This window comes from Ursus arctos, unplaced genomic scaffold (genome assembly GCF_023065955.2).
Source record: "Ursus arctos isolate Adak ecotype North America unplaced genomic scaffold, UrsArc2.0 scaffold_19, whole genome shotgun sequence".
NCBI lineage: Eukaryota > Metazoa > Chordata > Mammalia > Carnivora > Ursidae > Ursus > Ursus arctos.
Window position 1 is genome coordinate 51,233,117 of NW_026622863.1, and position 14,053 is coordinate 51,247,169.

The following is a 14,053-nucleotide window of genomic DNA, read 5'->3' on the forward strand; positions in this document are numbered from 1 at the left end:
TTGGAGACATTTAATCTCATGAAAACTTCTTATTTTAAAATTATCTCTAAGATTTTATTTATGTATTTGAGAGAGAGACAGGGTGATTGAGTGAGCGGGAGGAGGAGCAGAGGGAAGGGACAAGCCGACTCTGTGCTGAGAGTGGAGCCCGACATGGGGCTCAGTCTCACAACGCTGAGATCATGGCCTGAGCCCAAACAAGCATTCCTTTTTGTTGTTAGCACACCAGGAGTGGAATTGCCAGGTAAGAGTATACATAGATTTAGCTGCAGAAGATACTGCCAAGGTTTTCCAAATTCATTTTGTTTCATTTATTTTTTTCATCTCTTATTTTTAATAATTTTATTGAAAAACACGATCACCATTTTATTCCACACTCCATCACTGGATGCAGGCCGGTTTTATCTTTTTGGCCATGAGCAGTACTAAACCCATTAACAATACATGGTTGTATTACGTTTTCTATGCTTTTTAACAAATTGCCACAAACTTAGTGGCTTAAAACAACAACCATTTATTAGCTCACCATTCTGTAGGTCACAAGTCTGGGAGACATTGGCTGGGTGGTCTGCTCAGAGTATCACAAAGCTGAAACCAAGACATTGGCTGGGCTAGGCTCTTATCTGGAAGACCTGGGAATTATCTGCTTCCAAGCCCAATCAAGTTGTTGGCAGATTGCAGTCCCTTGTGGTTGTAGGACTGAAGTCTCTGTTTCTTCACTGGCTGTTAGCCAGGGGTTGTTCTTACCTTCCAGGGGCCACAGTCTGACTCCCTCTCTCTTCAAAGCCAGAATCCTTCTGGTCCATCGATCCTTCTCATGCTTCGACTCTATTTCTTTTTTTAAAAGATTTCATTTATTTATTTATTTATTTATTTATTTGAGAGAGAGAGAGGGAGAGAGGTGGGGAGGGGCATAGGGAGATGCAGACTCCCCCCTGAGCATGGAGCCCGACATGGGGGTCAATCCCAGGACCCCAAGATCATGACCTGACCCAAAGGCAAAAGCTTCACTGACTGAGCCGCCCAGGCGCCCCATGCTTCGACTCTTTTGGATTTCCTTTTCTGTCACCAGCCAGAGAAAACTCCCTGCTTTAGAAAGGCTCACGTGATTGGGCCACATCCACTGGGATCATCTCCCTGTTTTAAGGTCAACCATGCCATATAACTCAACCCCATCACAAGAGTGAGAGCTTACCATATTCACAGGTTCCAGTTCAGAACTTCCTCACCAATACTTATCAGGTTTTTTTTTTTTAAGTTTATTTTTTTAATAATCTCTACACCCAGTGTGGGGCTCAAACCCCTCAAACCCATGACCTCGAGATCAAAAGTCACAAGCTATTTCGACTGAGCCAGTCAAGTGCCCCTATAGTCAGAGTTTTTATTTGCTATTTTGAAGACTGAGCAATCCATCATATTATTAAAATTTGTATCTTAATTATTCCTGTTGGCCATGCTATGCATACCAAGTATAATGCCAGCAACAGGGTTTGTGAACATGGTAAGCCAGGCCCTGCCTTCACAGCACCGGTATTTCCCTGATTACTTCTGAGCATGTATGTCTTTTCTGGTTTGTTAGGCCAGTCATGTTTCTTCTAATGTGAATTACGGATTCATAGCCTTTATCCATTTTTCTATTAGGCTTTTAGTCATTTTTTTTTTTTTTAAAGATTTTATTTGTCAGGGGGAGAGAGAGCGAGCGAGTGTGCACTCGCGCACAAGCAGGGGTAGCGGCAGGCAGAGCAGGCAGAGGGAGAAGCAGGCTTTCCGCTGAGCAAGGAGCCCCATGTGGGACTCAATCCCAGGACCCCGGGATCATGACCTGAGCCAAAGGCAGCCGCTTAACCGGAGAGCCACCCAGGCGTCCCTAGTCATTTTTTTTTTTTTTTTTTTTTTTTTTTTTTTTAGATTTTATTTATTTGACAGAGAGAGACAGCCAGTGAGAGAGGGAACACAAGCAGGGGGAATGGGAGAGGAAGAAGCAGGCTCCCAGCAGAGGAGCCTGATGCGGGGCTCGATCCCAGAAAACGCCGGGATCACGCCCTGAGCCAAAGGCAGACATTTAACAACTGAGCCACCCAGGCGCCCCGTCCCTACTCATTTTCTGATTGGAGTTAAAAAATATTTTCTGTTGGAGAATTGCTGGTGTTGTCGGGGGAGGGGAGGACTTGGAATTGGTTCAAGGAATCCAGTGTTGTTTAAGGCAAAAACAAAAGAAAAATCCCATGCTGTGGAAAGGCAACGATCCCATCTGGGGAGACTACTCTAAGGGAAATAAGCAGAGCTGCACCCCGAGTGTATGCGCAGGAGTGTGTATCCCCGGTACTGGGTACCACGGGGTTGAACAATGAACTATCTGGGCTTGGTAGAAATGACAGTGCCGGACAGAAAATGGAATTTTGACCCAGGCACTAAAATGCATTTTTAATAACAGGGAAATGAGGGGGTGAGAAGAGCATGATATATACAGTAGCTCCACAAGATTTATATGACGCCCATACGTGTGAACTCCTGGGATAGTCACTGGCACGAGACAGTGGAACTCGGGGCCACTTGCTCTCTTGTACATTTCAAATTTGTCTAAGTGAACACAAACTACTTTGAAATCACATGGCCTAAGTGACATCCGTTTGTGGACCCTTTTCTCAGAGGCCACCCTCCTGTCCATCCGTACTTGCAAAGGAAGTCCCCTTAGTGTCCACTCAAGCTGGGACTCAAGAGCTCAAAGGCCAAGGAGGCCAAGGAGTGACATGGGTGGCCAAGGAATACAGTAGGCCAGGAGACCAGGACTGCTGGCCCTTCCTGTGGCTCCAGCTGCCAGGCAGGAGTGGCGCTGCTGATATTCTGACCAGCAGAAAGCAGAGATCAGGATTCTTATGCAGAAACTTCCCATTACAAAAGTGGAATTTTTAAAACATCTCAAATGCGGAAGGTCATTAGTTTCCCATCTGCCTGCAAACAGAAGCCAGGCACGCTCTCCTAAACTTTCTGCAACTTCCACACCAAGACGTCAGGCCCAGAAGCATCAGGAAGAGTGGAAAGGGGCCGTTTTCGAGCACCCACCTGGGGCCAGTAAGGTCCCAGGGGCAGGGAGAGTCCTCAGCCTGTCAGCCTGCATCAGGTCATAGTTGGGGATCTCAGAGCTTGGAAGTTACCAGGCTTAGGCAGCGGATTGCAAGCCAGGCCTCACCGGGCGGTGGTGGGAGGGACAGCTTCTTTTACTTACACACAGGTGGCTGTTTGGGGAGACCGAAATGGGGGCGGGGACCCTCCCAGGAACTCCGATTCACCAGTGTCACAGACAGAGGCTGAGCAGCCCTGGGAAGGCTGGAGCCAGAGTACCGGGAACTGTGTCCAGACCCTGGAGGCTCCAAGGCCCCCAAGATGAGGCTGCCTTCTCGAGCCACTCATGGGGCTTCGGGCCGGTGGCTCTTCCTGTGGATGACCAGCTGGGACTTCCAGTCGAAGCCACGGCCGCAGTCTCCACAGAAGTGGCGCCGCTGGCCCGCGTGGCTCTTGCGGTGGATGACCAGCTGCGACTTCCAGCTGAAGCTGCGCCCGCACTCCTCACACGCATAGCTCCGGGGGCCTGGGAGCACGCGCCGGGGGTGTCGGGCCATGCCTGGCTCCCGGGAACCCTGTGGCAGCTTCTGGGCGCCCCCGACGGCCAGTGCCGGGGCCCGTGTACCCTGGCCATCTGCGTGTGTCCGGTGGTGGATGACAAAGACTGATTTCCAGTCGAAGCCTCGGCCACACAGCTCACAGGTGTAAGGCTTCCTCCGTGGAGCACCAGGCTCCAGCCCTGCTCCCAGCACTGCCCTGGCAGACAGAGAGGCCCCAGACGGGCCCTCCCAGGTGACAGACCCCGGGCCCCGGGGTGGCTGCGCCTCTGGGCAGTGGGGTGGACCCTCGCAGTGGCTCTCACTCTCATCTCCTGGGGGAAAGAGAGGTGGCAGTCCCAGGTAGCCCGGTGCCCTGGACCCTGGCCCACCCTCTCCCTCCAGGTGTGTGGGGCAGACATGCTCCCCCACCCACCAGAGAACAGGTGGTTCAGGCCGCATAGAGAAGCGCTCACCTGGATGGAGGCTTCTTCGACCCTCTGTCTCTGAACGCAGTGCCTCTGGCTCCGACTCAGCCCGTGCCTCCGGCTCCGACTCAGCCCGTGCCTCCGGCTCCGACTCAGCCTGTGCCTCCGGCGGGGGGGCCGGTATCCCTGCCGGGGTGAGGGATAGTCAGGTAGCAGTCCTGGCATGGGGACAGGTAAGGGACTCTTACGTATTAGGGGCAGGGGTGGGGGACAGGGTGCCCCCAGGTAACGAGTGGGAACTTGGGTAAGCACTGAGAGACGTGCACAGGAAAGGGCTGGGCAGTGAGCCCTATAGCCAGTGGTATGAGGACACCAAAGGAGGGGTCATGGCTGGTCCTTACCCAGGGAGACCACCGTGCCATACTTCTCCAGCATTGCGTCCCAGTACAGTTCCTTCTGTGATGGGTCCAGTAGCCCCCACTCCTCCTGTGGGGATGTGGCCCATCACCCTTGGTGCCCGTCCAGCCCCATCCTCTACCCCGCCCTGCAGTGCCCTACCCTGCCTGTGTCCCCTGGCCACAGCTTTACTAATTACTTGAGGGAGCGGGCAAGTTACCAAAGCCCTTTTGCTCATTAAGGATGAAGGTTGGGGCACCCGAGTGGCGCAGTCGTTAAGCGTCTGCCTTCGGCTCAGGGCGTGATCCCAGCGTTCTGGGATCGAGCCCCACATCAGGCTCCTCTACAAGGAGCCTGCTTCTTCCTCTCCCACTCCCCCTGCTTGTGTTCCCTCTCTCGCTGGCTGTCTCTCTCTGTCGAATAAATAAATAAAATCTTAAAAAAAAAAAAAAGGATGAAAGTGAAAAGGGTGTGTGACGGTTGGGAAATAGGGCAGACAGGACCTGTCCTTCAGCTCACTGGGGGGATGCTGCTAGCACCTGTCCCCCTCAGAAGCCCCACTCCATATTCTAGCCAGACAAACTGAAGCTGAGAAGCCCCTGACGCGTTCCGCGGGAAGCCTGGGTGGGGGTGGATATGACTGTCCCCACCTCCTTGCCTTGAACAGTGTGCTGCATTGAGAGCAAAAGGCCTGGGGACCCAAGGGGATCCAGCCACCTCTCCCCAAGCCCCTGGTTACAAAAGTAAAAGAGATCCTCCTTGGAGGAGCTGCTGAGGGCCGTCAGCATCCCCAGATGTGGGGAGCAGGCTGCAGGGAGGTTGAGGGCAGGAGGACTCACATTAGGACGTGCAGCCAAGCATCTCAGGGCTCAGATGATGTGTGTGGGTGGGGCGGTGGGCGGGCTCCTGCCTGTTGCCAGAGGGTGAGCTCTGGAGGTCGAAGCAGGGACCCTTGTGGACTTTAGCACTCCCTGTCCCTGGGTTCTGCTCTCCTTGCCTCCCAAATTCCCATCATCTGGGGCTTTGCTGGGGTGGGAAAAGTAGTCCTGACAGACAAACCACTGCAGGTCCAGTGACAGGGAGGTGGCAGCCACATGAAGCCACAGCTGGAATGCTGCTAGCTGGAGGTCAGAAGCCTTCGGAGGGTGTGGTCTGCCCACCCCGCTGTTTCCCACTGTGCCATCAGACTGTGAAGAGAGCCTGCAGGAATGTTGTGGCCTCCAAGCACATCTGAACCCGCTCTTCTACTGGGAACGCTCCCCAGCGGAGTGGCTTAGGAGCAAAGTTGCTGGGAGAGGACAGGACCCCTGCTGCCCACACTCAGGAAGCGAGCACTCCAGGTAGCAGGGGTCTCGGCGGAGCTTCCATGCCCAGCTGGCCGCAGCCCAGGGCTCGTTGGCCTCTGAGGAAAGCTCCAGGAAAGAGGTGGCTGCAGGTTATTTCCTGGCTATCTCCATTCTGATCCCTGGTGTGCTGGGGAGGCCAGGCTGTTGCATGGTGCTCAGGCTTTCTTGCCAAGGTTCATCATCTTGACCCCACACCGTGCACACTTGAGGGTTCAAATCCCCAGGTACCAGTTTAAGACTACTGGGTGATTCAAAATCCCCGATTTCTCTGTATATGAGAACGCCAACGCCAACCCCTACCAGTTCCAGTCACTCCAAACCAGATTCCATGGCCTGAAGCCCAAATTTCCCCCAATTTTAGAGAGACCACCAGCCTGTCCCTATACCCCAGGACCTGCAGGAGGGGCCCTGATACCAACTCCATTTCTGGGCAGCAAAGCGCACAAAAGCTGCGAGCCAAGAAGCCTACAAAACTGACAGCAGAGGGGCCTCCAAGGACACACTCCTCCTACTGGGTACCTGCACCTCCTACCTGGGGCTGCTTACCTGAATCCTGGGTGCGTGGAAGGATGTGGAGGCCGGTTCCCGGTGTCCAGGGTGCCTCTCGCAGGACTGGGCTGGATTTGGGGGGTTGGAAGGTGCTAGGAAATGAGGCAGATGAAGGTCAGGGGCTGCTCACGTGAGCCACGGCAGGTGAGCTGCTGTTGGTGCTGCAGCTTTGGCTTTCCTCTGCCAGGAGGCAGGAGACTACTGTGTGTGCCAGTCACACGGCAGGCAGGCAGTCCGCCAGTCCTTTCCTCCTGCCTCCTGGGGGCCCAGCTCTGCAGTCTGCAGTCCTTCCTGAGCCCTCATCCCATCTTGGGACATTGACATTCCCTCCGGGAGCACCCCAGACCTTGTGGGGCTCCCACTCTCACCCATCTCCTGCCCATCAGCATCTGGCTCCTCCTTCACACTGCAGCTAAGCTGGGCAGACCTCTCCATCTGGGTGTCCTGTGAGCCCTCCCCAGAGGTTGCCCTGAGGAGCTCCACTGTTGCTGAAGGGTGGGATCTCCCCAAGGACTCTTCTGTCTTCTGTGCTGATGGGAGCACCACTTGCTTCAGGACATGGGCTGTGATCTGAGGGGGAGAGGCAAGTCACAGGGGCTCTAGTTTTGCTCTGTTCCTCCAAGAAGCCAACATTGGTGACACTCACCCAGCCCAGCAGCTGCCCAGGGTCATGCTGCAGGCCCTCGACCAGGGCTACAGCCTCCTCAGGGCTGCCTGGCTGCTGGCCCTGCACCCAGGCCTGAATCTCAGGAGGCAGTGTGCCCAGAAACTGCTCCAGCACCAGCAACTCCAGCATCTGCTCCTTGGAGCATGCCTCTGGCCGCAGCCACTGCCGGCACAGCTCTCGAAGCCGGGCCAGGGCCTCACGGGGACCTGCCACCTCCTGGTAGCAGAATCCCCGGAAGCGCAGGCGTGCTGCCTCAGGTTCCTCCAGGATGGCCACGGGGTCCACAGAGGGCAGGCGTGGGGGGCCCAGTGGGGATGGCATTGTTGTAGGGTGTCTTCTTGTAGCCAGCAAGAGGGACCTGCAGGAAAGGAGGGATCAGGGTGCGGGCTAAGAGACCATGGCTAGGGTAGGGCAGACAGGCCCAGCCCAGGGAACTGAGGCTCGTGGAGGGAGGACCCTGGCACAGGGATGCATGAGACTGGGAAGGCTTCCTGGAGGGAGGGGTCACAGGAGCCAGCTGCTGACAGGAACTGAAGGCAGAAAGAAGCCTTGTGGATGAATGCTTTGTTTCCAGGAAACCGCGGGAAATGATGAAAAGGTAGGCAAAAGGAGTCATCGCAGGCTTCCAGGGTCTGACTCAGGAGCCAGGGAAAGTGACCGGCAGGAGGCCGAGGGACAGGGAGCCAGGGACCAGGTGAGGCCATCATCCCTGTTGAGTGGGAGCAGTGAAGGTGGGAAGAGGCAGCAGTAGGACACCGGGCCGAGCTGGGCTATGGCGGAGCGTGTGTCCCCACGATCTCCAGGACATCGGGACATATTGACTGAAGTGGGCACCCTGAGGGACCGGCTAGAAGCATGAGGCACCTGTGTGCCGTGAGTCGAGGCAGGGGCTGCATGTACTCCAAGACACCGTGGTCGCTGACCCCAGCGAACTAATGACTCAGAGCGCCCGAACCGAACATGTGACAAGCACAACAAAACAAAGCTACGAGTTGCGTGGAGTCGTGAGCGAACACTGTGTCCCGGCCGTCAAGAGGGTCTGCAATGAAACAAGCCCACCTGGGGGGCCTGTGAGGCCATCTAGAACAGGCCCGACCCCCCAGAGTCCGTCTCCAAAAGGGAGGGGAAAGACGGGGTCTCGCCAGAGGACGGGGAACGCGGTGCTGGGCGCAGGAAGGGCGGGGGCCGAGGCCAGGAGCTGGCGCGCGCAGCGCGCCAGGACGCAGGCGGGGTGCTGGGCGCGCAGGGCAGCCCGGTCCCCAGGGCCGGGGAAAAAGCCGCGCCCCGCCCCGCCCCGCCCGCGCTCACCTCCACCGCGGCGCGGATGCAGGGACGCCGCTTCTGGTAGGGGCCCCGCCTCCCCGCCCCTCCGCGCGTTGCCATGGCAACTCCGCCCCGGCCAATCACGCGCCTGCGCGGCAGGTACTGCCCCCTCCCTTCGGACTACGTTTCCCGTGACACTCAGCAAGCAAGGAAGCGCGCGGTCTCCGCCAGCGGATGCTCATTTCCAAAGGCCTCTCACGACTGAGAAGAGCTCTGTTCCTCTTAGAGAAATCTGAAGAGTCCCAGAGTTGGGGGACTCCCTCCCCTCACTGGCGACCGCTCTTCCTTTGCGTCCGAGCCCTAGACTCACCAACGGCCGTGACGGACGGTATGTGAGAATCCTGCGCATGTGCACAATGGACCCGGCGCCTATTGGCAAGTGAGGTGAGGGGGAGGAGCGTGACCTTACGGCCATTCAGAGCTGGCACCCCACCGAGGCCCCTCCCCAGCGCTCCTCCTGAGGCTTCGCTCTAGCCGCTGAGCAGTTCGCTTGGTAACCGGTAGAGGACACGCGCTCGCCTCCCTCGGTTACCAAGGCAACGACCAGAGCGTCGCCCGGTCCTCCTGGAGGCCGGAAGTGACGGCTGCTGTAGCGTAGTTTGGCCGAGACTCGCCTCCAGGTGGTCCCAGGAGGAAGCGGGCTACGGCTCGGGAGGCGGGCCTCATCGTGGACTTTCTCCACCAACCCCAGGAAGGATTCCAGCGAGGATGGTGCTGGGGTCCTTCATTCGACCTCTACTGAGCGCCCCGCGGACATCGAGGACAGGGACCGGGGTAGGCACTCGTTTACACATGACGAAACTGTCCCAAGATTTATACCCTCAGAGTCTCAGACATGTTCTCAGATGTCAGTACTGCAAAGTGAGGGATGAAGGTTTTTGTCCAGGTCATGGGACGCTGCTAACCTTTTACACCGGGTACCAGAATGAGTAAGAGAGATCTTCAGTTTATCTCAGTAGGCAAGAATGTGGGAAGGGGTGCTTTGCTCCCAGAAACCAAGTAGCTGGTTAATGGCTTATTCAATACTAAATTGCATATGCGTGTTTTGATTTCTTGTGATACCTAGTAATCCCTATCTGCCAGCACTCAGTGAAGAGCAGTGGTCTTACTGATTGGAAGCTGTAAGCATCTGCATGACTGGGGCCTATCAACTCTTCTATGTGTCATCAGACTGAGCTGTTTTGGGGAGGCGACTTAGATTGCTTCTCTGGAACTGTATGGATTCCCCAGAAATGACTTCCACCATCCACTGTATGGGGAGAGCTGGTGCTCTAATAGCTTTAGTAGCTCTCCCCCAGGCATCTTTGTTTAGGTCTCCTCTCCCTGGGGGCTACTGGTTTGCAAGCCTTCTGGAGTTCTGCAATATAAGCCTGGTGGGACCTCAATCCACTTCCCCCAGTGCAAAATCAATATTTGGCTTTCTCTAAATCTGAGAAAGATCCCACATCTGCATCTGCTTCTAGTTCCAGAATGCCGTTGCTGTTGACCCGATTCACCATACTCAGTCTTGTGGGTTTGTCTTTTTAAACACTCTCATCTCTGTAGCTTCAGTGGGTTTCTGAACCAAGTGAAATGCATGTGTTCACACCACCATCTTGCCCCAGAGAGCTCAAGGGCACTTTTACACTCAGCCTGCTCAGGATCAAGAGAAGAACTAGCCAAATAGGACAAGGCTCAACATGACCACAGAAGCTTAGGGGAGGGCAGTGTAAGGCCCAAGACATGGAGAAAGGCAGGTTACAGTTCCTGTAAGACTTCAGTATGGGCCACTGATCAGTCCTAGGTACTGGGAGGGGAGGATTTGAGAAGGGTAGAAGTGAGGCATAGCAGGGGCCAAGCACACAGGTTGGAAGGAGCTCAATGAAGTGTGGAGGAGACTCGTGGGGAGATGGCTTAGGACATCAGACCCAGCTCAAGGGGTCATTAGAGCTCCAGAAATGTCAGTCCAAGATGCAGAAAAGGTTGCATATAATTTGGGTACCCACTTGCTCTTTGACAGTTGCATTTGGTCCTGAATCCCATGGGCTCCCAAGAGCTATCAGTGAGAGTAGAGGTTTGTCTGCATTTCACAGCTGTTCAGACGGAGAGTGGCAAGCTCGTGGTGCCATTCTAAGGGAAGGTAAGATGGGGGTGAGGCCAGAGTGTGTACCAGAGCAGAGGAGAAAGGATGAGTGGCTCAGGATGGGTGAACAGTGGCTCAGAGGCCTGGCATAGAATCTGCATTGAAGGGTCTCTGGGAACGGGTCCAGCAAGACTCCTCTCCTTGCAGGAGTTGTGAGATTCCAGAATAGAAGACAGGTCTGGCACTGCTGGAAGGAAGTGAGAATGGGAGGGCGATATGTCTGTGGTCTTAGTATATGACACATAGCTGCCGAATCTTGGAGGTGGTGGGACTAGAGGACCCACCGCCTGGAGTTAACCTGGCCACTACTGGTGGCTCCTGCCTAGATTCGCTGGCCTGGATCCACAAAGCCTCAATATGAAGCCTTGTCTGGGGCCAGCCCAGGCTATCCACCCTACCTAGATCTCCTGGGCTGACCCCATACCTCTGGCTGCGAAGGGGATAACAGGTATTATAGACACTCAGTGGGCCTCAGACAGCCTACATGTCTACCGTTTGGCTCTCCAAGAGACATGGGTCAAAGCCAAGTCCCTGCAGCTCCGTGACAACACACTGAAGGCATGTATACACTGTGCTAAGATGAAACAGGCATCAGACTGTTACTGGGCACATTTTTGAGAAATTTTTATCAGGAAGCCTCTCTGGACTGTGTTATTAAATCCCTCTGAACCATGACCTGGAGGCTGGAGGGGAGGCTGAGGCTGTGGACTTCCACAGTACCATGCCAAGGATTTTACACAATGGCATCCGTTCTAACTTCTAATTTTCGGTCTTTCTTGTTCCCAAATAAAGAGACCACTGACATTCCTGAGTGTGAGGACTGAGGTCAGGATGGGCCCTGGTCTGCTGAGGGCCACAGGGAGAAACCTGGTCCCACCCAACCCCTCTGACTCCATGTCCCAGCCATGTGCAGGTGTCCCACGATGGGAGGGTGCACACACAGGGCCTTAGATGACAGCAAATCCTCTGTCCTCTGGAGGGAAGAGAACACGTGGGCACTTGCCACCAGACCCTGCAGAAACGAGTAGTCGCAACTGGTCTCCTCCGAACCTGTTGCGATGATCACCTCTCGTCAGGGCAGTGGGGATATAAAGGCTCCTGTAGTGGTGCCTTTGGTAACAATGAGACATGGCCAATGCTGAGGCTTGCATGAGAAACTGAAAGAGCAAGGCTCAAGAGCCATCATTCTTTATGTCTGTCTCCCTCTCCCCACCCCAGGGACCTCCACTTCTACTTGCCCCACCCACTGTGGGACTGCCACCTGCGGGTAGCCAGGCCTGGCATCACCTAGCTCTCACACTGGCAGACCAGAGCACGGGTGCCAGTGTGGGGAGCTGTCTGGATGCTGGGCCTGTGGCCTGGACTCAAGTCCTGCCTCTGCTGCGTACAACTCACATTCCCTCTCTCTGCCTCAGTTTCCTCATCTGAGAAGTGGGGATACCAGCCACAGCAGCCACCTCACAGAGCTGGCAACTGGCACGTGTTGGCCCTTATCAAGATCTTGCCTGTCAGGATGCTGCAAATTCCCTCTGTAGGCCTGACTCTCTCTCTCCGTCTCTGTCTCTCTCTCATCTGTTCTTTTCCGCAGGGGTGGAAACTAAGACTTAGAGTCCAAGGTCAACACTAGACCCCCACATGACCTCCCATCTAGTGGGTCCACTCCCAGGAGGCCTTGGATGAAGTGAGGTCTTGGAGGAACATCCTTACGGCCAGGCTGGTGGCCAGTTTGTGCGTGCACAGGGGAAATTTCTAGGACTGCCTCCCCAGCATTCCAGCACTCCCCCTCCTCACCTGAGCACCCATAGTCATAACGGGCATGAACGGCACTCTGACGCCAAGTCTCTGCCCTACCAAAGTCCCAGCAGCCAAATGGGGGAAATATCCCCCTCATATTCCTGCAGCCTGACCACCTAGGGTTGGAGTGAGCTGTGGCTGAAACGGCAAACATCGTCACCACGCGCAGCGGTGCACGCACACACGGGTCTTCTCCAAAACGTGGATGTGCCGGGAACGTGGATGTTTTACGACAGCCAGGAAGGCTGGAGCTGCGAACTCAGGCTTCGGTGGGCTTTGAAACTGCAGCTGGACCTGAGGCAGGAGTGGGCCCGGCCTCCCTCCCCAGGGAGCCCTCGGACGACGCCACCGAAGAAGGCCTGGCCTGGGGGCACAGGCCTGCCCCACGCCGGGCTCTCCGCACAGGTTTCTCTCCCGTGTGGATCCTCTGGTGGTGGAAGAGGGCCGGGCGCTCACGGAAGGCGCGGCCACACTGCGCGCACACAAAGGGCTTCTCCCCCGTGTGGATGCGTCGGTGGCTGAGCAACACCGCCCCCTTGGCAAAAGCCTTCCCGCAGTCCCCACAGCGGAAGGGCCGCTCGCCCGTGTGCAGCAGCTGATGCTGCGTGAGGTTAGAGCTGTGGCTGAAGGCGCGGCCACACTGTGCGCAGGCGAAGGGCTTCTCGCCTGTGTGCACACGCTGGTGCTTAAAGAGCGAAGAACCCTGGCTGAAGGCGGCACCGCAAAGGGCACAGGTGTAAGGCTTCTCACCCGTGTGCGTGCGCTCGTGCTGAATCAGGTGTGAGTTGCGGCAGAAGCGGCGGCCACACTGGGCACACGCGTAGGGCCGCCCGCCCGCGTGGATCTTGCGGTGCTGGCTGAGGTTGGAGCCGTGGCTGAAGGCCTTGCCACACTCGCCACAGCGGAAGGACTTCTCGGCCGTGTGGATGCGCTGGTGCCGCACCAGTGAGGAGCTATGCCGGAAGGCCTTGCCGCAGGCCGGGCACGCGTAGGGCGTCTCACCGCTGTGGATGCGCTGGTGTTGCGTCAGGTGTGATGTCTGGCTGAAGGCCTTGCCACACTGCGCGCACTCGTAGGGCCGCTCCCCGGTGTGCGTGCGCAGGTGCTTGAGCAGGTCCGAGCTCTTCACGAACACCTTGCTGCACGCCCTGCATTCGAAGGGCTTCTCCCCGGGAAGCAGGCCGGGGCCGCTGTGCAGGGCCTTGCCCAGCTGATCCCAGTTCGGGGGCTCCTGGCCAGCAGGGAGTCCATGAGGCTTGTGGCTAGCCAGACTCTTTCCTCCTTCCCCAGAGGTGAGACCAGCCTCTAACTCTGGAATTTTTGGGAAAGCTCTCCCAGGGGCCTCCTGCCCATATGGCTTCTGACCCCCACATGCCCTTAGCTGCTTGCCTGGCATGGGGCGGGTCATAAGAGCCTTCTCCTTGGGTGGGCTGGCCTCGGCCGTCCTCAGTGGGGAGGTCAGCCGCAGACTGACGCTGGCCTCCCCACTGCCAGGACCTAGCAAGAGCCGCTCCCAATAGATTACAGACACCCCTGTGGGTTTTTTCTCCTGAGAGGGGGAGGTGCCCTGCCAGCCCTCCAGGCTTTTCCCACGTTCACAGATGCCAGTGAAGGGGAGGACCCTTGTACGTGCGGGAGAGGAGCCATCATGGAAGGCCCCTGGCAGCGCAGCTTCTCCTGGAACAACTCTGTCACATGCCAGATGACGGGAACCTGAAGGCACAGAAATGGTAGATCCTGGGTCATCCTGGCCAAGAAGGGATGACCAGGGAGGCCTAGTGGTCAGGCAAAGGGGATGCCAAGGACTGGCTGTGCAAGCTAGGGAGAAA

At 56.4% G+C, this 14,053-nt stretch overlaps 2 protein-coding genes across 6 annotated transcripts in view; both read right to left on the bottom strand.

The window, feature by feature from the left end:
• Positions 1-1,621: 1,621 nt before the first annotated feature.
• On the bottom strand, positions 1,622-10,960 carry ZNF446 (zinc finger protein 446). Of its 2 annotated transcripts, none has more exons than XM_044381025.3 (7): positions 8,619-10,960; positions 6,965-7,343; positions 6,687-6,888; positions 6,316-6,410; positions 4,429-4,513; positions 4,076-4,213; positions 1,622-3,934 (listed from the first exon to the last, which is right to left on the bottom strand). In XM_044381025.3, exons 2-7 carry the CDS (start codon positions 7,304-7,306, stop codon positions 3,408-3,410), a joined length of 1,389 nt encoding a protein of 462 aa, XP_044236960.1. In that variant the 5' UTR covers positions 7,307-7,343; positions 8,619-10,960; the 3' UTR covers positions 1,622-3,407. The 2 variants fall into 2 exon arrangements, with proteins under 2 accessions (XP_044236960.1, XP_026347018.1); XM_026491233.4 differs by lacking the exon at positions 8,619-10,960 and adding an exon at positions 8,294-8,432.
• An 81-nt stretch (positions 10,961-11,041) lies between these two features.
• LOC113249762 (zinc finger protein 324A-like) overlaps positions 11,042-14,053 on the bottom strand; it is a 46,420-nt gene continuing 43,408 nt past the window's right edge. For all 4 annotated transcript variants that reach the window (XM_057313900.1, XM_048223538.2, XM_048223537.2 and 1 more), the window contains one exon: positions 11,042-13,937. In XM_057313900.1, the coding sequence (XP_057169883.1) occupies positions 12,484-13,937 (1,454 nt within the window). In that variant the 3' untranslated portion in view covers positions 11,042-12,483. The remainder of the gene's footprint in view (positions 13,938-14,053) is intronic.

Bases quoted from the DNA above. Each gene is read 5' to 3' on its own strand.
- ZNF446 (XM_044381025.3), bottom strand. From the start codon at position 7,306: ATGCCATCCCCACTGGGCCCCCCACGCCTGCCCTCTGTGGACCCCGTG. The intron at 6,411-6,686 runs GTGAGAGTGGGA...CTCATTTCCTAG, and splicing joins TGCTGATGGGCAGGAGATGG to CACCTTCCAACCCCCCAAAT. The intron at 4,514-6,315 runs GTAAGCAGCCCC...ACATCCCCACAG, and splicing joins TCCACGCACCCAGGATTCAG to GAGGAGTGGGGGCTACTGGA.